Source organism: Bos javanicus, chromosome 3 (assembly GCF_032452875.1).
Source record: "Bos javanicus breed banteng chromosome 3, ARS-OSU_banteng_1.0, whole genome shotgun sequence".
NCBI classification, from domain to species: Eukaryota; Metazoa; Chordata; class Mammalia; order Artiodactyla; family Bovidae; genus Bos; species Bos javanicus.
Genome location: NC_083870.1, coordinates 69,767,953 through 69,794,187, shown reverse-complemented (window position 1 = coordinate 69,794,187; position 26,235 = coordinate 69,767,953). Strand labels below are relative to the sequence as shown.

General features: G+C 37.7%; 1 protein-coding gene across 3 annotated transcripts in view; it reads right to left on the bottom strand.

Moving 5' to 3' along the window:
• SLC44A5 (solute carrier family 44 member 5) overlaps positions 1-26,235 on the bottom strand; it is a 425,439-nt gene that overhangs the window by 20,191 nt on the left and 379,013 nt on the right. For all 3 annotated transcript variants that reach the window (XM_061411561.1, XM_061411560.1, XM_061411563.1), the window contains 8 exons: positions 21,026-21,149; positions 19,419-19,502; positions 15,093-15,205; positions 7,502-7,633; positions 3,835-3,934; positions 1,626-1,718; positions 1,068-1,155; positions 311-573 (listed from right to left, as the gene is read on the bottom strand). In XM_061411561.1, coding sequence (XP_061267545.1) covers positions 311-573; positions 1,068-1,155; positions 1,626-1,718; positions 3,835-3,934; positions 7,502-7,633; positions 15,093-15,205; positions 19,419-19,502; positions 21,026-21,149 — 997 coding nt within the window. The remainder of the gene's footprint in view (positions 1-310; positions 574-1,067; positions 1,156-1,625; positions 1,719-3,834; positions 3,935-7,501; positions 7,634-15,092; positions 15,206-19,418; positions 19,503-21,025; positions 21,150-26,235) is intronic.

The following is a 26,235-nucleotide window of genomic DNA, read 5'->3' as shown; positions in this document are numbered from 1 at the left end:
TCTACAAAAATGATACCAATAGCCTATCATTTTATATTAATTTTATGTTTGAGCTGAGCAATGAAGAAAGACAAGTTCATCCTTAATCTTTAATTTAGTGACCTCCCCTACTTCTTCACTCCAGTAACCTTTTAGAAGGATTGGCCTGGGTAGGGGTTAAAAATAAAATGATGGCTATAAAATCAAACAAAGCCAATGGACATTCATGAATCTTGAATTATACCTTTGACCTCAAGTACTTTGCCACTTGAATTATAAGCACACTAAACATAACTGGGAAGATAGATGTAGTGTTCAATGTGAAGCTCACCTTATGGCTCGTCCAAATGCAGTAAAAAGTGGATAGGGTGGGATGTCATCAGGTTTTTTCAAGGCCCAATAATAAGAAGCAAAGGCACCAGCAAGGGCACACTGACCCAATGCAATGACAAAGTTTATAAGCCAGAGAAAGACGAATAGATTGAGTAACTGGAAGGTAGTGATGTATTGATGATACAGGCTCTTTCCACCATAGAAAGCAAAATGACACTGAGCCCCAGGGCAAGCTTTGGCAACTTCAGTTGTATTAAAACCCTGCACTCAGAAAAAAGAAACCAACAAGGATAATATGATAATACTATTCCAAGACAATGCCTTCCCTGCCTTCCTTTGTGTAGCCCCCAACTGCTTGTCCTGCTCTTCTATTAGCTTCTGCTGTTATTTCTATTTTCTATAACACCACTTTATACAGTTCTTTCTTGAGCTATGGAAAAATATCTCATTTTACCATCACACGTTCATTAGTCTGCATGCACTATAATTTTACATTTATTAGTGTGGTTGTTGACTGTACATGCTTCTTAGGTGTATGACACGACAAGTGAGCTCAGGCAACAGCGGTGTTTTCTCTTTGTTCTGCCCACTCTTTTCAGTGCTCTTCAGCTAACACCTGACTCACTCTTCCCTTCTTTACAGTGATCCTCATCAGTGCACAGGGTCCCTATTACAGGATTATTCCTACAACAGTTGTTGGATGAAATGTAGTAGAGTTCTTTATTAAAGTAAATAAAAGAGTTTCTTTTACTTACCACTGGGTCACAGGTTTTATTTTCATGTTCACATTGCCCCTGTGGGGCTATGACTTTGTATATAGGTGCCCCTGATGTAGCCAAGTAACTGAGTGAACTCTATTAAGGTTAAATTATTTGCTGGCAGATTGAAAATAAATGGACAAGAAAATAATGTGTGAATAACCCAAAAGGGTACTGAAAGACTAATTTCAAAAAACTTATAATCTAATAATTCATTCATTTTAAGACCCAGAATAATATAACATGTGTCAGCTACAAGGAGTAGCCCCTTAAAAGCAAAAAATAAAAGTTTTTTTTTTTTTTCTTTTTAGGTATTGCAAAGGAGAAGTATCATATGTGAAGATAAAATAAAATCTACCATATGACCTATTTGAGGGGAAATTCAGTTGGTTCACTTTTTTAGAGCTTAGCAGTCATCACCATCATCATCATCATCATTGCAATTATATCTTTAGGATGTTTCTAGTCTTTCCAGGGTGGAAAGGTATATAAACTCCCAGTTTCTGAGTCATAGTATGGACCTGAGGTTTAAATAAGTCAGTTAACAAAGGATACAGTGCTACCACAGCCCAGTAGGAAATGCAGACTGAGAGGAAAAAGAAAGTTAAAGCTGGATAAATTAAAGTACTAGGGAGGTATCCAATGGCTCTGAAATAAAACAAATAGTTGAAATTCAAAATGATACAGTTACAATTTCTCAATTAAAATTTCATCTTTTAGAATTAGACTGAATTCATTCAAAGAACAGTGGTAATAACCATTGACTCTTTTTTGCTGGTGTATTCATAGTTGTTTTAATTTATATTTATTTATTAAGTTAATAGCATTCTTTCAGTGCTCATGTTTGATTCCTGCCAAAAGTTCTCCAAACCTTCTCCTCTTTGGTTATTTCTGTCTAACTCAGAAAGACTTCATGCATTATAATCATGGTATTTCTCTCTTTTGTTTAGACATTTAAAATTGCAGAGGATCTTGACAATCATTTGGTCAAATGTGAGAATTCATCTCTAATTCAAGAATCCCTTTTGAACTGTCTTCAGAACATGTTCCTTAGTCTCATATGACACAGCTTATTCTATTTTCTTAACAACCAAAGTATTAGGAAGTTCTTCTTCTGATGTAATTCACATCCACTACCTTCTGGAAAAGAAATGACCACCTTTTCCATACAGCAACCCTTCAAGTAACTCTTTCATTTTCCAGGATAAATGATTATTTTGATATTTCCCAAGATATGCTTTCTAAAATATTCACATCCTAGTTACTCTATTACTACTTTTGAATAATTTTTTAGCATATGACACTAAATTAACTCTATGTTGTTTGATATAGCCACTGAGAACTACAATAGAACTATTTCCACTCCTAATGCATTGACACATTTTTTTCTTCAGTCACGCCATGGGGCATGCATAATCTTAGTTCCTGGACCAGCTGATGGAACCCTTGCCCGCTACAGTGGAAGTGCAGAGCCCTAACCACTGGACCGCTAGGGAATTCCCACACTGACACATTTTAGATTCGTTTTTTTATTTGTTACCTTCTCCACCTCACTATTTAGACTATGCTATTCTCTCTTTCCTCCAGACACTGATGTGAGTGAAATACTGGGCATCCCTATGATTACCCTGTATTCTCACACCAATTTATTCCAGCTCTTATTTTCCTTTGAAAAAAAAAAAATCTTTAATCTGTCACAGTAGTAACTACTCTTTAACACGCACATGCACACACACACACATTTAGAGGCATAGCAGTTGGATAAGTGAATTGTACAATATCATATTATTTAAGGAATAACGCAACAAATCAGTAGCTTTCAGTGGCTAATGATAGGGCTTCAGTTATTGTGGGAAGGACAGATTTAATTTAGCAAACTGCTTGTTAACTATTTCAAACACTGGCTCTAGGTGGCACTATTATTATTATAGATGACGATTTTGTTAAAACAATCCTTAAAGACTATTTAAAATAATTTGGTCCTTGGTCATTAACAACCCAGTTTCCATTGTTCTTAACAAAGAACATGATCTGTTGGCTTTTAGTAATACTTTCTTTGTTGTTTCCATGCATTACTCAAAAGTTTAATGTATTATCTTCAAGTGACCTTTTGGAATAGTTTAGAAACTGTAGGTGTTATTACCTCACAGCATGAATTTTATGAAAAATTGTGTTTATTTTGTAGCATTTTAAAATAAAAATGACTCTGGGTATACAATGTTCTTGAATTGAGAGCTGTAGATACAAAAACCTATAGTCTGATGCTGCTAAGACCAATTACTCTGTCTACTGGCAAATTTTGTTACTTATACAAAACTAGCAAGAGCACATAATTGGCTTTACAGAATTACAGTGATCTACAGTTCTGCAAATGATCTCAACCATCAGTATTAACATACGACTCAGTATGGGAGTGATACAACATATAATATAACTAACTTTCATTGGCACTCTGTCACTTACTTTCACATAAGCTATCCTCCTAACATATATTTGGTGTTTTAAAAAACGTGCTAGTGCACAGACTACACAGATTTTAGCTTTATTTTGCTCTAAGGTAATTGATGTTTGGGGATTTTGAAAGACTTGTTATTGTGAACTTTTTAATATGTGGCGAAGTCTGAACTTAAACAAGTTTTCTTGAATGGAAAGCAGATTTAACAAGCCATCTTAAAGGGAAAAGAGTCTGGGGCATCTACAAATAAGCAGTGACTGATATGAAAGACGGATATACATTATGCGAGTCTCTCCATCAAGGCCTTACTTGCTCCCCTCCTTCAGCAGGGCGATGGAGATACGGATTCGGTTCCTGAGGAAGATCAGCATGAGGATGATGAACAATTCAAGGAGGCAGAGTATTATCACTTTAAACAGGAAAAAAATATTAGTGTGCAATGCAAATCAAACCAAAGAGCAAACTTTCTGTGCAAACATCAGACTGATCTTCATGATGATTTCTGCCAGCTCTGACACTTCATAATTTAAGCAGTGCTACCTCTCCAAAGATGCCAGTTTTAGAAATTCACTTTTAAAACTCTGAGAAATGCTTTAAAAACAATTCTGGATTAAAACTTTTAGCTAGAATTTAAACAACTGTGTTGGACAGGCTTCATCTTATCTATGGAAACATTTCACACCACTTGTAGAAATGAGAAAATAGGCATAGAAGAAAAGGAAGGGCTGCTTTAGACAACTCTATTTTAGATGTTTTCAGTTGTAAACTTCCTTGAGTAAGAGAATCATTACAGAACAAAGTTTTTGAGCTGCTGCCAGGCTCACAATGCCTCTTAATTGATCTTGCTGATGGACAGGGTGGGGTTCTGGGATACCACATTTTTAGTTTGTGAGCCCACCCATCATGACTACCTTGATAAAATCAGAGTGTAATGCCAACCCAAGCTGTGTAATAAAAGTCTGAGAGTTAGAATTAAGGGAATGTAGTTCAGTGTTTTTTTTTTTTTTCCTGCTGTACAACATCATGAATCACTGTAAGTATACATATAACCCCTCCCTCATGAGCCTCTCTCACCCCTCAATCCACTCCTTTAGGTCTAGTTTAGTTTTGAATTGACGTTTGTATGCCTCTTGAACTAAGAGTTATACACATTAACTGTGTCAAAACCACATTTATGTAAAGCAAGTGAACCTGGGAAGAAAGAATAAAGTGTACAAGTGTAAAGAAAGAGAAAGAGGAAAGCTTGGCTCCATTTTGGCTTTTTGTTTCCTAGATCCAGGTCCACTTGGAAGTCCAGCTGCTTTTCTGCTATTTTGAGTTTGGTGAGACACTTCTCTGTTCTTAGAATAAATGCCTCTGCCTTGCCTCCAGCTTTGTTTGTTTTTACTTGAAGCCAAACAGCCCTAATTATTATATTCCTCAGTTCTACAACATACCTTTAATTTAGTAATGACCTTTGAGGAAAAGTAAAATATCCTTTATTAAATGTCTGTCTATTGGTTATAAACTGCATCCTGACCTCAAAGATGTTAAAAAGTGAAAAGATGTGGAGTCTAAATTAAGGAATATAGTACAGCTAATAAGAGATTCTGAAATCATGAAAGAAACTTAATGAAAAGTTAAATTCCTACCCATGAAAGGATCCACTCTACAACATTCCTATTAGTTATTCTGCTCATGTCTGAACACTTCCAATCATAGGACACTCATTTTATTCTATTGTTATACCACTAAGATTCAGATGTTTATCATACCTCAGTTAGTATTTCCAAGTGAGGAGTAACCAGTTAACCCAGAGATGTGGGAGGTTCTCAGTAATGTAACATCTCCCTGCTACATCTTCTTTTATTTCAACTGTGTATTTATGTTTTTATGCATAACTGATTCTTTTAAAGCTACACTGAGCCCAAAACTGTGGAGTATAGCCATATTAAGCTAAAATCATTATTGTCTTTGGATAAACTTAAGAATATAAACTGTGTCAGTCACTTTATGTTCCAAAATTGCATTGTAAAAGAACATTGCATATTAAATTTGTACTTTTACAAAATTATATTATTTTAAATGGTTATATTAAAGAAATTTAGCACCCTTTTGAATTTATATATTCCCTCCTTTTGTTTAAATAAGAGCAAACAATAGAAACATATTTTCTGAGACTCTGCAGAGAAGCTGGTATAAATCTAACTTTATCAAGGAGGTTGGGATAATTAATAGAAATGAGAATAGAACCATCTTCTAATACAATCCAAGACTCATAAAATGATAATTTTTATGTGCATTACTCCACATGTTTTTAGTGTTTCTGTCAATAAGTATAATTTCACGTGTATACCCTTGTCACTGGAGCTGAGAATTATAAGCACAGAGCAAATAACGTCTGATATTATTTCATAATGGATTATGAAAGTCAATACTCATTTGAGGAAAGATAAGTATTACTAGACTTGAAATCCTCAAAGTACCTCTCTTAACTTTTCCAATGACAGATTCTAATCATCTCAATGATTTTGTGTCGAAGATCCTTAAAAGACAGCAATGGGATGACCATAGAACCTGTAACTAACATCCATCTGAGAGTAAAACTATAGGTTTCAATACATAATGGATGAGATTTGTCATCTTCAGAAATGATAGGTAACAGTATGTGGACTGCTGAGGGATATAGAATCACTCAAATTCAGGAAAAGGGATGAGGATATAAGTCCCAAGATGCTTGATTTTTATAGTAAAAAAAAAAAAAAAAAAGAAATGGCTATCAATGAAGTTCTTCTGAAACATATTTGAAAAAACTAATGTGTTATATTATTGAAAGGAATTAGCTGCATGAGAGCTAGAAATGGGAACTCAAAGAGCAAGAATTTGGCATTTTGAGTTAGCACTATTCAAGGAACAGAGAAACACTGAATATGGCAGACACAGGAATCTGGTGGGGGCTTCTGTGCAGCCGGGGTAGGTCATCCAGCTTGGCATGAGCCTGAAGAAAACACCTCTCAAGACTATCCAAGGGTCTCTGCTAAAAAAACTTTCTCATTAGTAATCTTATTCCCCATGTGCATTGTGCCCAGGAAAGCAGTGTCCTAGGTGGGATATGTCTGCGTTCCGAGAGAGTATCCTAATAGTGTAAACAAATACAATGGCACTCTGGTGACATGCTGCGAGCCTGTCTCTGAAAGCCACCCAAATGACTTCTGGGTGAAGTGGCAAAATTAAGTTTTCAGATTTATGTTAAGGGATCCATTCTGGAATCATGATGCTCTCCAAGATAACTGCCCTCCTCTTAGGCTGTCTGGGCTCCTTACCAGGCTTCCTCAAACTTGTCTGGCTCTCTAACTTCAACAATATAGGAAGATGAATTTTTTTTTAAAGCACCATGTAATTAGAGATCATTTTTTAAATATTGATTAAAGAACATGAATCCCTGTAAAGAACAAGGAATAGTATAATAAAAACTATTAAAGTCATTTTTGAAATCACCTACCTTTCAAAATTCTGTTACTATTACCCTTAACTAACTCAATCTAAATAAACACTAAAAATTGTAAATTTGTAAAAATTACTTATTATTCCAATTCTATAAAAAGAAATTTAAAAGTCCTGCCATGAAAAACTTGTTTCTTCATTTTCTTTTTTCTTTTTCTGTTTTTAAATGCAAGTTTGAAATATCAAGCATTTTTTCCTTTTAAATTCATTTCTTAGATATTAGATTAATGGCTATAAATGCCTATATCCAACTCATGTTAAGTTGAAGGCAAATAGCTTGAGATCATTGTACAGTAACATTTTCTTAGATTATATAATAAATTCCCCTCAATGACTTTCCATTTACTATGGCTAGTAGTATTATAGATACTTATTTTAATGATGTTACCAATAGATGTATTTAACAAGTTATACCAACACAAGTTTTCTTTAGACAAAAAATGCTTTCTGGTTATTACAATTTTAACAAAGCAAAATTTAAAAATCCACTCACTAAGTGCGAACCATGTTTGTTTCAGGCGAAAGTACATGCTTATGTCAGTCTGAATCCCAATGGTATATGCATTTAAGCGAGAACTTGGCTGTTCCTGAAGACGGCTGTATTCTAGGTAACAGCGCCATATTCCTTGAAAAAGAGAGAAAAGTAGACTAATATAAAATGTTATTTTCTGAAATATAAGCACACATCTACATGAAATTGATTAGCATGGTCATTTTTACAAATGAAAGATTCCTATTTACACATTAACTATTTTATGTGTATCCAACAGTCTAAATGTGCTATCATATGCAATATAAATTTTTTCAGTATTTTTTTGGATGACCATGGCAACACCCAATTTTAAATGTCCTTTTAATTAGAAACAACTTTAATGTCCATCAGTAATGACTGGTTAAAAATATTATAGTATATTTGCACAGTAGAATACCATAGTTCCATATAGAGGAGAAAGTCTCTAGTGATAGTGAATGATCACTAGATGCTTTGTTAAATGAAAAAAGTAAAAAAATATAAAATTATAAAAATTATATAAAATATTCTATAATTCAAATAAGAAGTAAAAATAATATATGTATTTTCTTATGCATACATAAAGTATCTCTGGGAAGATGCATAGGAATACAGTATTTTCTGTATCCCTTCACTTTCAAACTTCCAATTTCCTTATGCTTTTGTAACTTCTGTAAAGAACACAGCTCCAATTTGTATGTTTATATTTTAATCTGACCTGATAATCTCTGTATTCTAATTGATGAGCTTAATATATTTAATATATTTAATTGGTGAGCTTAATATATTTAATGTATTGTTATATTTACTTTTGTTTCAACCTTCTTTGTTTTTGTATTTCCTGTTCTACTTTGTATCAACACTTCCAATTCTTGTCCTTTAAAAACCGATCAGTTTTTGTTTGTTAACTTAATTGTTTTCCCCCTTTACTGGTTTAGAGATATCTACTATATTTTTATAATAAATTACTCTTGAAAATTGACTGTGTACTTACTAACCAAGTCTAAAGTCAACTCAGGAAATATAAGAACCTTATATTATTCAATAATCATTCCAGTCTGATTATTTCTCTGTATTTTACTTATGTACAGTTATACCTCAAAAAATTGGATATTATCATTATTTTGTACAAAGTTTCTTAAGTTCTGTGCTGTGCTGATAGTCCCTCAGTCATGTCCAACTCTTTGTGACCCCCACAGACTATAGCCTGCCAGGCACGTCTGCCCATGGGGATTTTCTAGGCAAGAATCCTGGAGTGGGTTGCCATGCCCTCCTCCAGGGGATCTTCCCAACCCAGGGATTGAACCCAGGTCTCCTGCATTGCAGGGGAATTCTTTACTGTCTGAGTCACCAGGGAAGCCCTACCTACACATTTACCAATTAATTTTCTTTGCTCACCATTCATTCTTGCATCTCATACATTTTTGCTGAATCATTTTTCCCTCTAGAAGTAGGCACTCCTTTAGTATTAATATATGTCTACTTGTAAACTCTAGTTTTTACTTATCTGTGTACGAGACAGCAAAAGAGACACTGATGTATAGAACAGTCTTATGGACTCTGTGGGAGAGGGAGAGGGTGGGAAGATTTGGGAGAATGGCATTGAAACATGTAAAATATCATGTAAGAAACGAGTTGCCAGTCCAGGTTCGATGCACGATACTGGATGCTTGGGGCTAGTGCACTGGGACGACCCAGAGGGATGGTATGGGGAGGGAGGAGGGAGGAGGGTTCAGGATGGGGAACACATGTATACCTGTGGCGGATTCATTTTGATATTTGGCAAAACTAATACAATTATGTAAAGTTTAAAAATAAAATAAAATTTAAAAAAATTAAAAAAAAATATATCTTCAATGTTACTCTCATTCTTGAAAGATAGTTTTGCTGAGTGTACAGCTGTAGGCTGACCATTATTTTTTCCTTAGCTCTTTGAAGGTATTATTTTGCTCCTTTTGTTGCTGTCAAAAAGTCTTCTTCAGCTTAACTGTTCCTTTGTAGGCAATCTGTCTTTTCTCTCTGATCGTTTTTAAAATATTTTGTCTTTGGTATTCTGAACTTTCACAATCATTAATTTCTTGCTCTCTAATGTATCATTCCAAACAATATACAAACATATTTTCCTTTCTTTCACCTTAAAGAGTAAAACAAAAGAAAGTCTACTTTTGACAGTCTTATCCCTATTCACTGCCTGATTTCTTGTCCCTCGTTGCAATAAAACTCTCCCAAATAGCCATGTATATTGTCTGTCTATAATTCTTCTCCTCCAGTCTTCCCTCAATCCACTCTAATTAGGCTTTTCTTCCTCATTATGCTACCAAAACTACCCTAATCAGATTACCACTGATCTTGCCATATTTATGTATCTAAAGTCTATTCTCAGTTCTTATCTTTCTTGACCTATCTGCCTCATTTGACATGGTTTATCACCCCTCCATTTTTTTTTTAAACTTGGCTTCTATAACATCACATCCTTTTAGTTTTCAAAGAAGACCCATTTCTCCTCAGTTGTCTTTGCTGTTCCATTCTCTTCCCTCTGACCTCTTAATGTTGCAGGGCCTCTGAACTCAGTCTTTGGTCCACACCTCTACCTACACCTAATTTCTTGGTGATGTCAGCCATTCTCATGGCTCTAATAATCCTGATTCCTAAATATATTTATTTAGGCTAACTATCTCTTTCTAACTCTGTACATTCAACTGCCTATGTGACATCTCCATCTTAATGCCTAATATATATCTCAAACTCCACATATTCAAAATTACACTTCTGATCAATCCCCTTTCTAAACCAAGCTTGCTCCACTCACACCTTTCCTATCTCATGTGTGCGTGCTAAGTCACTTTCAGATCAGATCAGATCAGATCAGTTGCTCAATCGTGTCTGACTCTTTGCGACCCCATGAATTGCAGCAGGCGAGGCCTCCCTATCCATCACCAACTCCCGGAGTTCACTGAGACTCACGTCCATCAAGTCAGTGATGCCATCCAGCCATCTCATCCTCTGTCACCCCCTTCTCCTCCTGCCCCCAATCCCTCCCAGCATCAGAGTCTTTTCCAATAAGTCAACTCTTCACATGAGGTGGCCAAAGTACTGGAGTTTCAGCTTTAGCATCATTCCTTCCAAAGAAATCCCAGGGCTGATCTCCTTCAGAATGGACTGGTTGGATCTCCTTGCAGTCCAAGGGACTCTCAAGAGTCTTCTCCAACACCACAGTTCAAAAGCATCAATTCTTCGGCGCTCAGCTTTCTTCACAGTCCAACTCTCACATCCATACATGACCACAGGAAAAACCATAGCCTTGACTAGACGGACCTTTGTTGGCAAAGTAATGTCTCTGCTTTTGAATATGCTATCTAGGTTGGTCATAACTTTCCTTCCAAGGAGTAAGCGTCTTTTAATTTCATGGCTGCAGTCACCATCTGCAGTGATTTTGGAGCCCAGAAAAATAAAGTCTGACACTGTTTCCACTGTTTCCCCATCTATTTCCCATGAAGTGGTGGGACCGGATGCCATGATCTTCATTTTCTGAATGTTGAGCTTTAAGCCAACTTTTTCACTCTCCACTTTCACTTTCATTAAGAGGCGTTTTAGTTCCTCTTCACTTTCTGCCATAAGGGTGGTGTCATCTGCATATCTGAGGTTATTGATATTTCTCCGGGCAATCTTGATTCCAGCTTGTGTTTCTTCCAGCCCAGCGTTTCTCATGATGTACTCTGCATATAAGTTAAATAAACAGGGTGACAATATACAGCCTTGACGAACTCCTTTTCCTATTTGGAACCAGTCTGTTGTTCCATGTCCAGTTCTAACTGTTGCTTCCTGACCTGCATACAAATTTCTCAAGAGGCAGATCAGGTTGTCTGGGATTCCCATCTCTTTCAGAATTTTCCACAGTTTATTGTGATCTACACAGTCAAAGGCTTTGGCATAGTCAGTAAAGCAGAAATAGAGGTTTTTCTTTAGTTGTATCCAATTCTGTGTGGACTGAAGCCTGCCAGGCTCCTCCATCCAAGGGATTGTCCAGGCAAGAATACTGGAATGGGTTGCTATTTCCTTCTCCAGGGAATCTTCCTGACCCAGGGATTGAGCCCAAGTCTCCTTGCAGGCAGATTCTTTACTGTCTGAGCCACCAGGGACTAAAGTCATGATCATTTCACATCTCTCCTCTGCTCAAAGCCCTACTTTGTCTCCCTACTTCACTCAGAGTAAAAATAATCTAAGTCTCTGGCCCTCCAGAAAGTCCATATCTCCTATTCTCCCCTTTATTTGGTACATTCATCCATGTAAGCACTCTAACCATTTCTTCAACATGCTCCCATCTTTAAGACTTTGCTCTAACTGTACTTACTGTCTGGAACTTCTCCTGTATCTCCAGGGGCTAATCCCATTTTCTCCTTCAAGTGTTTTCTTGGATCTCCTCTCAAAAATGCCTCCTCTACTAATACTGCAATTTGTACTCCTTGCCCTACCATGATACTCTCAATCCCCCTTCAGTGTCCATTATTTCTTTTTTCTGTGGCAAGTATCACCTTCTAATAGATAATTCGCTTAGGTTATGAGCATCAGAAGAGTAAGAACCTCTGTCTTTTTGTTTACTGTTCTTTCTCAAGAGCCTAGAATAGTGCCTATACATAGCAGCTGCACAACTGATATTTGTTGAATGAATAAATGGGAAAATGTATGACTAGATATGGATGTCATTTCCCTTATTCTTCTTGGTAGAGCCTCCTGTATCTTTGAATTTATATCTTTCATCAGTTCTAGAAAATTCTCAGTCAATACCTTTCAAATATGCTGATACATGTTAGGCCCTTCTCAATCTATTCTCTATCTCTCTTAAGTACAGAATCATATTTTGTCCTTTGTTCATGTTCTGCTGTATTTTGGGTAATTAATTCAGAGTTTCATCTTTCAGTTCATTAATTATCTATTTTACTATTTAACTTATTTAATTTTGAATATAACACTTTATTGCTTTGTTTTGAAAAGTTCTATTTGATTCATCTTCATGTATGCCTAAATATTTTTGATGATTTCTTATTTTTTAGTTGTATTTTTAATTCTTAAACATTAATTCATGTTCTGTATCAGTCCATTTCTGAATCTCTTAGCGACCTCAATCTGAGGTTTGTCGTTTGTTTTGTTTCTTGCAAAAGACCATTTCCATACATGTTTGGAAATCTTTGATTGCAACTCATACATTGTTCATTTTAATCTGTTGAAACCTGGTGATCTGAATTGAAGGTGCTTCCATCTAGAGAGGATTCATATTTATTTCTATTGGCAACCAAAGGGTACTACCAAACTAGGGTCACTTTATGCGTTTTGCAGGATCCAGCACCTACTCCAGGAGTTTCAGGCCTGACCCTCTACTCCTCTGCTGGCTCTGAGTCTCCTGATTGTAGCACTGGTATGATCTACCCATAATCTCACATGAGCCTCCTGCTCAGTTCCCCACTTTTTAGCTTGTGGGTTGAAAATGGTTTTGCTTTCTGGGATACTTCATTTCTAATAAGCTCATGAAAAAACTAAATAAAACAATATAATATAATATGCCATCATTTCATAGCAAAAGGACCCTTCAGATTATTTAGTTCCTTCACACTGGTGGATGTGAAAGTCTCAGCAGTAATTTTCCAATTTATTTTTCTATTCCTATCTCATTCCTGTCCTAGTGTGTGTTTGTCGTTAAAAATATGTTCCCTGGGCTTCAAGTCCTCTTTCCTTAATAATATTCCTGCATAATAATAAAACAATAAATACCATTTATTGAACAATTATTATGGCGGCTCTCTAAGTACTTTATATACATTGTTTATTTAACACTCAGAGATTCCTGTTATACAGTTGAGGAAACTATGAAATAGAGAACTATGTACTTGCAGAGAACTGTGCTTTTTCCAAATTCCAAATACATATTTATAACCATGGCATTATATGGCTATCCCCTATGTAACTCTTAATTTTTTATAATCAATGAGAATTGTTCACATGCCCAAACTCTAAGACAGAAAAGGGCAGGGGATACTTTGAGCTCTGAGGAAGAAAACAAAGGCTTTTTGACAAAAAGTTTTCTTGGGAGTTTCAGATTAGGAGACAGCAATTCTTATATTCCTTCATGAGGCTCATGGGCGGCTGCACAGCATGAACAGATAAGGAATGATACATGGAGTCACCTAAACAACTGTTGAGAAACTCAGTGAGGATAACAAGCACGATAATAACAATAACCCAAGACATCCTGAGTGTTTACTGTGTTCCAGGGACTGTTCTGCTGCTAAGTCACTTCAGTCGTGTCCAACTTTTCGCAACCCCATGGACTTCAGCCTACCAGGTTCCTCCACCCATGGGATTTTCCAGGCAAGAGTACTGGAGTGGGGCGCCATTGCCTTCTCCAGGGACTGTTCTAAGAGCTTTATATTCATTGTCTCATTCAATTCTCACAGTAATGGTATGATGGAGATACCATTATTGTGTTGATAATCATTCAGAAACTTTTCCAAGTCCTCCAGTTACATTATGGAGACAGGACTGGAACTCAAGCTAACTACAGATTTTAGGTATTCTACATTCTTATACTGATATGTGTAAAGCTCTTCTTCTTTGGGTGACAGAAACAAGATAGTGTTATTTTGGTATCTGTGACTATAAAAGTCTCATTGTCGATGTAAATGGTGTTGTAGGAAAATCATTCTTTTGAATAGAAACCTCTCAAACATTCATATACTGGCTCATATGTTTATTAGAAGACTGAGAATAAGTGCTATACTGTTCACTGATTCTTTACGACCCTGTAGACTGTAGCCCACCAGGCTCATCTGTCCATAGAATTCTCCAGGCAAGAATACTGGAATGGGTAACCATTTCCTTCTCCAGAGGATCTTCCCAACTCAAGGATCAAACCCAGGTCTCCTGCATTGTAGGCAGATTCTTTACCATCTGAGGCACCAGGGAAGCCCAATTCTTTTTTTAATGTTCGGATTTCACCTGTACTGCATTTGGCAGAACTGAGTTAATAATTAGAGCTCAACCTAGAAGTAAAGTAACTCTCCATCCAATAAGTGTAATTCAGAATACTTGCCTCTAGAGGGTGATGGCCCATTATGGAGTACTGGCCAATTATTAAAGTGTGTGACAGTACCTGGATTAAAAGTCCTAAGTTGAAAGAGAAAAATAGATCGATCACACATCTATAACTATGCAGACCTGGGCCTTTGATCAGATAAAAAGTAAAAAGACTAAAAGAAACTGTCTGAAATAGTTTTCATTAACCTAAATGGGATTCTTTTCACCTCCTCCTTAATACTCTTGAGATATGAGATCAAAGACTGTAGAGAAAAAGAGAAGAATATTTTGATAGCACTTACCCCCACCAGGATAAAGAAGAAAGAAGTAACAGAGACACTGTATGCAGAATTAAGTAATTTTTCTCAATTTAACACCTTTAGGAAGACAGTAAAGAAGGATTAAATTCACTCGAAGTAAAATGCTTTCTGGTTATTGACAATGGCAACTGAAAAGAAAAAGATTATTTTGATATTTGGTGATTTTAAGATGGGTGGATACCTACCATAAGCTATGATTCCAATCACACCAAAGGTGAAGATCCAGAAAAGCAATCCAGCTGTGAACCTCAGGAGCATCACAAACATCCAGCTGAGGAACATGGCGATAGTCAGGCCACTGGAGGATAAAAGGCACAACAAACATAGGGGGCCAGTGTGCTAAACATACCAAACATAGCAAGACAACACTTATTTCTATTCAAAATAATTCTCGATTATTTTATCTGACTGTAGAAACATTTATGACATTAAAAAGTATAAGCAATTCTTTCTGTTAAGACTTTCAAGGGAAACAATAGGATCATCAGAACTTGATAAATGAATCATTTTTGGTGCCTAGGTAAATGCAAATTCTGTGTCCATAGTTGTTTCAGGAAAAATCACAATTCCTATCTGCCACAGTCCTATTTTTTTCCTTCATACTTATGCACCAAGTAATAAGCAACAAAGCATATCCATGAGACGTTATTGCAGCTCTAGATACCTGGTCACTAATGAAAACCATATGTGATATAACTAGCAGTAAGAAAACAATCTTAGGGCAGAAAGACAAGCTAAATAATTGTCCTACACAGTTCCTGAATCCATGATTTTGTAGCCATTATCATTCTGGTCTAATTATCTCTAATCATTTGTGATGCCTAACATCACCAGACACTTATTTCAGATCCCCAGTGATCTGTGGGCCATTATCTGGAGCCGGGATAAGGCCTCTGTGTCTCCTGGGCCATGTGACTTTATCAAGCAATCAAGAACATGACTATTTTCCTTGTTTTAATTTCTTCCTGGGGTTTGATTGAGTACTGGAGGTACTTCTTCCCAACCTCACTATATATCCAGGTTAAAGTCATATTGGATTTTTCTAAGTGATTTCATCAAAGACAACTCACTAAAATTGGAAATTTGGCTGATGCCTCTATTAAGACCTAACATTGCTGGTGATATCTGCACATTTCCATATAGCAACAGACAGCCTGGCACAGTTACCGAGCCTATTGTCTTTAGATGTTATCTTTCAGTTCAGTTCAGTTCAGTTCAGTCGCTCAGTCATGTCCGACTCTTTGCGACCCCATGAATCGCAGCACGCCAGGCCTCCCTGTCCATCACCAACTCCTGGAGTTCACTCAGACTCACGTCCATCGAGTCAGTGATGCCATCCAGCCATCTCATCCTCTGTCATCCCCTTCTCCTCCTGCCCCCAATCCCTCCCAGCATCAGAGTCTTTTCCAATGAGTCAACTCTTTGCATGAGGTGGCCAAAGTACTGGAGTTTCAGCTTTAGCATCATTCCTTCCAAAGAAATCCCAGGGCTGATCTCCTTCAGAATGGACTGGTTGGATCTCCTTGCAGTCCAAGGGACTCTCAAGAGTCTTCTCCAACACCACAGTTCAAAAGCATCAACTCTTCGGCACTCAGCCTTCTTCACAGTCCAACTCTCACATCCATACATACCACTGGAAAAACCATAGCCTTGACTAGCCGGACCTTTGTTGGCAAAGTAGTGTCTCTGCTTTTCAATATGCTATCTAGGTTGGTCATGATGTTATCTTTAAGAAGAAACTATTAATAATACTGTCACTGGATAGATGACAGCATGTACCAGAGTACCTTCTCAGTGCACAGTCTTACAGAGCCTGGGCTTTTAATTTAGAAGCAAACCACAGATACTTTAATGCTGAAATATGCAGTGTGATTGAAAAATTATTCTATGGCATAGGACAAGAGGGTTATTAAAAAAAAGATTGGGGCAGGGGGTGGAGGCTTCCCTGGTGGCTCAGTGGTAAAGAGTCCTCCTGTCAATACAGGAGACACAGGTTCAATCCCTGGTCTGGGAAGACCCCACATGCTATGGAGCAGCCAAGTCCATGTGCCATTAACTATTGATCCTGTGTTCTAGAGCCCCAGAACTGCAACTACTGAAGCCCTTGCCCTAGAGCCTGCGCTCGGCAACAAGAGAAGCCACCGCAATGAGAAGCTCCCACTTGCTGCAACTAGAGAAAAGCCTGTGTAGTAACCAAGACCCAGCACAGCCAAAAATAAAAATAAATAAAATAAAATTTTTAAAAACAAGATCAGAGGGGAAAAATAAAAAATATAGTTCTTGACTACTTGTGTTTTTAATTCCCACATAAAAATTCTGAGTATACTAAGTCCCAGCATGGCAGTGTTTGGCTTTATATGTATGAAACAGATGAGAACAGAAGAACTGATAATAAAGGGAGGTGTTTATGCTCTAGTGTTTAGTCCCTGGGTAGAGACTATTTCAGTGTGTGTGAGGAGGACAGGAGAATCTGTTATAAATTATACCTTACTCAGGTGAGAGTAGAAAAGCCAAAATAAAGAAGAGACAAATTATCTAGTGATATTCAGGTCTGACAATAGGGGCACCAGTTTCCTATCAAGTGTAAACTACAATCTCTGCCATGGAGATATATCTTGAAATACACACTGAAAATAATTACTCTGTTTAAGACAAAGCATAACAATGTAAAACTTCATAAAACTATCTAGTTTTATAGCTCTAAAAACTGCTGCTGCTGCTGCTGCTAAGTCGCTTCAATTGTGTCTGACTCTGTGCGACCCCATAGCCGGCAGCCCACCAGGCTTCGCCGTCCCTGGGATTCTCCAGGCAAGAACATGGGATTGGGTTGCCATTTCCTCCTCCAATGCATGAAAGTGAAAAGTGAAAGTGAAGTCGCTCAGTCATGTCCGACTCTTAGCGACCCCATGGACTGCAGCCTACCAGGCTCCTCTGTCCATGGGATTTTCTAGGCAAGAGTACAGGAGTGGGGTGCCAGCGCCTTCTCTAGCTCTAAGAACTACTCCCTAGTATTTTACACACAATACAATTTTGACTTTATAAGCACCTTACTTAAATATATATATCTTATCCCCCTAGTACTTTTATAACTGTTTCTTAAACCCACATTTTCTATGTATCTAAGGCAATGGCACCCCACTTCAGTACTCTTGCCTGGAAAATCCCATGGATGGAGGAGCCTGGTAGGCTGCAGTCCATGGGGTCGCTAAGAGTCGGACATGACTGAGCGACTTCACTTTCACTTTTCACTTTCATGCATTGGAGGAGGAAATGGCAACCCACTCCAGTGTTCTTGCCTGGAGAATCCCAGGGATGGCGGTGCCTGGTGGGCTGCCGTCTATGGGGTTGCACAGAGTTGGACACGACTGAAGTGACTTAGCAGCAGCAGCAGCAGCAGCAGCTACTGTCCAAGAATCATACTAGGACTCTGGAAAACAAAGAAAAGATAGACATAGTTACCATACTAAGAGTTCATAGTTTATCAGAGGGAAAGAGACAGGTAAGTAAAATACAAGATGGTAGGTGCTATATAGAAGATAGATATGTGTGTTTACATATATGTACACACATATACACACACACACAATGAATGAGGAACACAGAGGTGCAAGTAATTTATTATATCTAGGGAAGTTAAAAAGATATCATAAGTGACACAAAAGCTGATTTTAAATAATGAGATGAAGTTTCCCAGGACACAAAGGAGGATATTCTAGGAAAGAGAATAGAATGTGCAAAAACACAAGGGTGTGATGGTCTGAGAATGGGTGTGCTATTTGCTGTGTTTAGAATATAGGGTTAATCAAGAAACATGGATGGAGATAAATCTGAGAAAGTAACTTGGATAGGTTGTAAGAGTTCTTGTAAGTATCTGAAGAAGTTTCCAGTTTATTCTTTGATTACTAGGGAATCATAGATGCCTTTAAGGTACTTAAGGTACAAGAAGGTGACACAAAAGCCAGATAGTAATGACAGCCTTAGGGATATCACACACATGTACCTGCTCTGGAAGACTGACTACATTTTCCTTTATGTTTAAGAAATGCAAATCTTATATCTGAAAATTTAAAACCTCTTCCTCCCTTCATTTTTCTTTTTCAGCTTTTCATAAGTACAGTGAGTTTGATGAGGATGATAACAAACATTATGTGGAAGGGCTGCATTAAAAAATAAGAATGATCCTTTGGAGATCAAGGGAAGGACAAATGTTATACGTGGTGAAAGGCACGCACATACCACAGTGAGGCCCCATGGGACTTGAAATATATGAATACTCTTACTAGTAATTTAATAAGTAAAATTAAAATTTACATTCTTATAACTTTCTGCTAATATTGGGCAGATTTCCAAATATTTTGGGCTCTTCACTCTGTCTGAAAAAGAAACTGGCAGGAACTGAAATCTGAGTCAATCTCTCATTCATGAATATGAATGGGGAATTTGATGAAAGAAATTCTACAAAGATAAACTCAGAATGGGGCTGGAGACGAAACACCTATGTTTTCACTTACATGAGAATCCAATACCATGTCATTGCATAGTCTTCAAACACCTTCACTCCAATTGCCCTTGCATCAAGGGCTTTATTGATACCACTGAATTCAAAGAAGAAAAAAAATCAATTATTTTTTGACTACCATTAAAGAGAAATGTTATTATTATGATAAAACGGACCTGGAAGCTGATATTCTAAGAATATTTTTAGAAATCATTTATCGCTAGTGACCCCTTTGCTAGCCACAATAATATATGAGATGTCACTTTGGTGAACCTACAAAGGTAGCTACAGCTACACACAGAGGAACCATTGCTTTCAAGAGTGGTAAACATACCTTTTTTTCCAACATATGCAACATGCCCTCAGTGTTGCAGAGACCTCACTATAAGACATGAATTTAAATAAGATCAGCTTCTAACTTATAAAATCCATAGAGCTAAGAGTGAATATATTTAATTTCCCCTTCTTAATCTTCTGACACTCTGTTGCAGAAGGCACAAAGAGGCATATGCAGAAAAGTACACAAATCATTAGCATCCAGTTGAATGGGTTATCAAAGTGAACATACTTGGTAAGTACAACATAGTCATTCCTTCCCCCTATGTGCTCCAATTACAATACCTCTCCCTTCCCCTAAAATAACCACAGTTCTGACTTTTGTGATTATAATTTCCCAGTTTTCTTAGTTGTACCGTATATATATGCATCATAGTGTAATTTAATTTAGTTGGGCTTCTCAGATGGCACTAGTGGTGAAGACCCTGCCTGCCAGTGAAGGAGACATAAGAGATGTGAGTTCGATCCCTGTATCGGGAAGATTCCCTGGAGGTGGGCATGGCTACCCACTCCAGTATTCGTGCCTGGAGAATCCCATGGACAGAAGAACCTGGCAGGCTACAGTCCACAGGGTCTCAAAGAGTCGGACATGACTAAAGCAACTTAGCACACATGTGCTTACTTCAAAATTTTATCAATGGAACTGTACTATTAGTACAATACATTTTTGCAATATATTTTTAATTTTAAATTCAACAACAGCTATGCAATGATATTCTGTGTTTATATTTGTATACACACATCTGTGTGCATGAGAAAATTATATTTCCAAATAACATGGAACACCACGATGCATACAGCCAAGAGAAACAGAAAATTTACTTCACTGTAAGAAGTAATAGAAATTCAACACAGTACTAACACAGCAACATCGTGGTTGTTTCATTTTTCTTAAGGCTCCCTTCCATTTAAACAGCTGGCAGTTTTATTATTTCAGTCATTTTTTTTTAAATGATGCTTTAAAAAAATAATGGGTTTTTAAAATTATGCTCATCCAAAAGTAAATTATATTAAGGTGTTTCAATGTTTCCTGATGTCTCATTTATGTACCTGTTGATGGTGAAAGACTTAACCATTTTGAAAAACATAATTGTTCTTTCAAATTCATTCTTCTTTTCCCTTTGGTTTTCTTAATGAACACATACAAATTTCTCCAATCCACAGTGACATGAATATTTCAGAATAAACATAATTCTTCCTCTACAACCCTTAACCTAACAAAGCTTTAGTTCAGGGATAATAATGGGGTGCATAAAATTGAAAATGGGGATGTGATCTACATACTTTGCAGCTCTTCTGAGTTCTGCAGCATTTCTTGTCTTTCCACTTCCATCATCAAACACTGTCTTATTTCCTACTGTTAAAGTGCCATTTTTAGTAGAGAAGTCTGGGAAACATCTCTGGAGAACTGTAAAAATAAATTAAAATTATGATAATCACTTTTCTTTCTTTACGATGTCCTCTCTTTCTTCAGCTTTCTGTTTTTTATAATCAAAATGCTTACTTGCTAGACACTATATAACTTGCTCATTATAGATAACTGCCCATTACTTGATAATCAGACATTTTGATGATTCTCAGACAGACATGGGAAGTAAATACAATCATGATCTGAAGCTACATTTAAACTTGAGTATTTCATACATGATATATTCATTAAGTAGCCATAAGCAGGGCACATAGCACAGGTTTTATAATACTGACAACCTTGCTCTCATACTAAACACATCTTAATAAACAGGCTATATTTACTTGAATTATTAGATGAATTTAGTTTTGTTATTTTTTAAAAAAATTCTTAGATATTCCTTGAGTGAAACCTTGAAAACCAGAGTTTAGTGAATAATTCTTTAAGAAATAAGCATCAGCTCAAACTTTAGGCTACTAAGATAACTGAATTTTTATTTATAAAATGTTAATAATTTGTCTCTCTTCCAGCTTTTTCATTTATCAGTTTTTTAGAGGGGTTGGAAATGGAAATATAAAGCCATCAAAAATGGCCCATACTTTGTCAACTAGCATGATTTCTGAGAGTTTGTCATTCAATCTTTTATGTACTTTTTAATTCAACAGGATCTTTGCTTCTTTACAAATCTCTAAGCAGAAGATATTAAGAAGAGATGGCAAGAATACACAGAAGAACTGTACAAAAAAGATCTTCACGATCCAGATAATCATGATGGTGTGATCACTGACCTAGAGCCAGACATCCTGGAATGTGAAGTCAAGTGGGCCTTAGAAAGCATCACTACAAACAAAGCTAGTGGAGGTGATGGAATTCCAGTTGAGCTATTCCAAATCCTGAAAGATGATGCTGTGAAAGTGCTGCACTCAATATGCCAGCAAATTTGGAAAACTCAGCAGTGGCCAGAGGACTGGAAAAGGTCAGTTTCATTCCAATCCCAAAGAAAAGCAATGCCAAAGAATGCTCAAACTACCACACAATTGCACTCATCTCACACGCTAGTAAAGTAATGCTCAAAATTCTCCAAGCCAGGCTTCAGCAATATGTGAACCATGAACTTCCTGATGTTCAAGCTGGTTTTAGAAAAGGCAGAGGAACCAGAGATCAAATTGCCAACATCTGCTGGATCGTGGAAAAAGCAAGAGAGTTCCAGAAAAACATCTATTTCTGCTCTATTGACTATGCCAAAGCCTTTGACTGTGTGGATCACAATAAACTGTGGAAAATTCTGAAAGAGATGGGAATACCAGACCACCTGCCCTGCCCCTTGAGAAATTTGTATGCAGGTCAGGAAGCAACAGTTAGAACTGGACATGGAACAACAGACTGGTTCCAAATAGGAAAAGGAGTATGTCAAGGCTGTATATTGTCACCCTGTTTATTTAACTTATACGCAGAGTACATCATGAAAAATGCTGGGCTGGAAGAAACACAAGCTGGAATCAAGATTGCCGGGAGAAATATCAATCACCTCAGATATACAGATGACACCACTCTTATGGCAGAAAGTGAAGAGGAACTAAAAGACCTCTTAATGAAAGTGAAAGTGGAGAGTGAAAAAGTTGGCTTAAAGCTCAACATTCAGAAAACGAAGATCATGGCATCCAGTCCCATCACTTCATGGGAAATAGATGGGGAAACAGTGGAAACAGTGTCAGACTTTATTTTTCTGGGCTCCAAAATCACTGCAGATGGTGACTGCAGCCATGAAATTAAAAGACGCCTACTCCTTGGAAGGAAAGTTATGACCAACCTAGATAGCATATTGCAAAGCAGAGACATTACTTTGCCAACAAAGGTCCGGCTAGTCAAGGCTATGGTTTTTCCAGTGGTATGTATGGATGTGAGAGTTGGACTGTGAAGAAGGCTGAGTGCCAAAGAGTTGATGCTTTTGAACTGTGGTGTTGGAGAAGACTCTTGAGAGTCCCTTGGACTTCAAGGAGATCCAACCAGTCCATTCTGAAGGAGATCAGCCCTGGGATTTCTTTGGAAGGAATGATGCTAAAGCTGAAACTCCAGTACTTTGGCCACCTCATGCAAAGAGTTGACTCATTGGAAAAGACTCTGATGCTGGGAGGGATTGGGGGCAGGAGGAGAAGGGGATGACAGAGGATGAGATGGCTGGATGGCATCACTGACTCGATGGACGTGAGTCTGAGTGAACTCTGGGAGTTGGTGATGGACAGGGAGGCCTGGCGTGCTGCGATTCATGGGGTCGCAAAGAGTCAGACACGACTGAGCGACTGATCTGATATGATCTGATTACTAAAAATGTTTTAAAATCTCAATTTTACAGGAAGAAAGAGGAAGAATCAGGAATGGTTTATCTTTTTTTTTTTTACAAGAAATAATACAGACTTGCAGGAGTTGATATGGAGTTTAAACCTTAAAATATGAAAGCAGTTGATACAGAGAAAGAACTATGTCTTCATAAAGCTTTTCCTGACTTATCTGGCTTTAAAATCAGTTTGTCTACTCACCTTCATCCTCTGTAGCATCTGTAATAGGGATGACTGCTTAGTATCCTTTCTCTGTCCTGCTCCTCCCTGGCAAATTTGACATAGTCTCCACCAGATGCTTCTATTCCCTCTCAATCCAACCATATTTCTGCCTCCACCTCGCCATGGAAATTGTCCTCCCAGTGATTCCAGTGACCCCCTAATTGCCAAAGCTTCCAAATACTTTTTACTCTTCATCCAGCTGGAACCCATTACCTAGCACAGGGCTTGGTACAGAATGGAACTCAGTAAATCTTTGCTGTTGAATGAGTTAATTTTCCTGTTGAATGAGTCTTTGACACAGGAGACAACCCCTGCCCTTTATAACCCCTCCCCTGTCTTCCCTTGGTTCACAGGCCCAGGTTCTCTCCTACCCTCTCTTCGGCCTTTTCATGTACTCCTTTTCTTTTTGCTGCTTCAATATGATCCCATCTACAGAACTGCCCAAACTTGTTCTATGTAGTATGTCTGGACTGTAACTCATCTAGTCTGTTACCTTTAATTACTAAATATGGTCATTATATTTTTGGAAAGTAGAGAAAAATTCTTGAAACAAGATACAAAACTTTACATGGTTTTACAAGCTACAGTGAACTATATTAACATTTTGGTGCATTTCCTTCCAGTCTTTCTTCTGTATACATTTTTTTGTTGTTGTTGTTGAGAGTTATTAACTATATAGTACATGGGATATTGTCTCTTGTTTCTTTTATTATTACTTATTTCCACTTATAAAATCTTTAATGAGTGAATTTTGTTAGCTGCATAACATTGTTTCAAGTATTATATTTAATTCCCTATTGGGGGGATACAAATTGACTTCAGTGTTTCCTTCACTAGACTTTGAAGGACTGTGCCTTATTCATTTTTGTGTCCCCAATGTGGGCTTCCCTGGTGGCTCACTAGTAAAGAATCTGCCTGGCAATGCAGGAGATGTGGGTTTGATCCCAGGATCAGGAAGATCCCCTGGAGAAGGAAATGGCAACCCATTCCAGTATTCTTGGACTCCCTGATGGCACAGTTGGTAAAGAATCCACCTGCAATGCGGGAGACCAGAGTTTGATCTCTGGGTTGGGAAGATCTCCTGGAAAAGAAAAAGGCTGCCTACTCCAGTATTCTGGCCTGGAGAATTCCATGGACAAAGGAACCTGGTGGGCTACAGTCCTGCTGCTGCTGCTGCTGCTGCTAAGTCGCTTCAGTTGTGTCTGACTCTGTGCGCCCCCATAGACGTCAGCCCACCAGGCTCCGCTGTCCCTGGGATTCTCCAGGAAAGAACACTGGAGTGGGTTGCTATTTCCTTCTCCAATGCATGAAAGTGAAAAGTGAAAGTGAAGTCGCTCAGTCGTGTCCGACTCTTAGCGACCCCATGGATTGCAGCCCACCAGGCTCCTCCGTCCATGGGATTTTCCAGGCAAGAGTACTGGAGTAGGGTGCCATTGCCTTCTCCGGGGCTATAGTCCATGGAGTTGCAAAAGAGTCAGACATGACTTAGCAACTAAACAACAACATCCACAAAGTACATTTTATATTGTGTTATCTAAACGAACTATAATTGTAAAGGCAAGAAATATCTTATATACCTAATGTATCTTCAGTGACTAATGATTCATTTTTACCCTTTTGCATAAAAATCTGTAACACTGTCCTTAACTACAGACACTATTGCTCAAGGGATCCTGGTTAAATGCAGTTGCTTGCCAGACCCACAACTTTGATGGAGGGTCTTTAATGAGCCAGAGAAGAACGAAGGGAGCATGTAAGACATTGTGTTTGATAGTTGCTAACTCAATGGTACCTGACTTTCTACTCAAACTAATGTCTATTATCTTTCTTCCATTTTAAAAGAAATATGTACTCATTGTGGAAAAACAGATAAGAAAAAAGAAGAAAGAAGACAGAAAATGGCCATAGTTTTGCTATCTCCAAAATCAGTTTAGTTCAGTTGCTCACTCGTGTCCGACTCTTTGTGACCCCATGGACTGCAGCACACCAGGCCTTCCTGTCCATCACCAACTCCCAGAGGTTACTCAAACTCATGTCCATTGAGTCAGTGATGCCATCCAGCCATCTCATCCTCTATCATCCCCTTTTTCTCCTGCCTTCTATCTTTCCCAGCATCAGGGTCTTTTCAAATGAGTCAGTTCTTCACATCAGGTAGCCAAAGTATTGCAGTTTCAGCTTCAGTATCAGTCCTTTCAATGAATATCCAGGAATACTGATTTCCTTTAAGACTGATTGGTTGGATCTCCTTGCAGTCCAAGAGACTCTCAAAGAGTCTTCTCTAACACCACAGTTCAAAAGCATCAATTTGTCAGCGTTCAGTTTTCTCCATAGTCCAACTCTCACATCCATACATGACTACTGGAAAAACCATAGCTTTGACTAGATGGACCTTTGTTGGCAAAGTAATGTCTCTGCTTTTTAATATGCTATCTAGGTTGGTCATAACTTTTCTTCCAAGGAGCAAGTGTCTTTTAATTCCGTGGCTGCAGTCACCATCTGCAGTGATTTTGGAGCCTCAAAAAATAAAG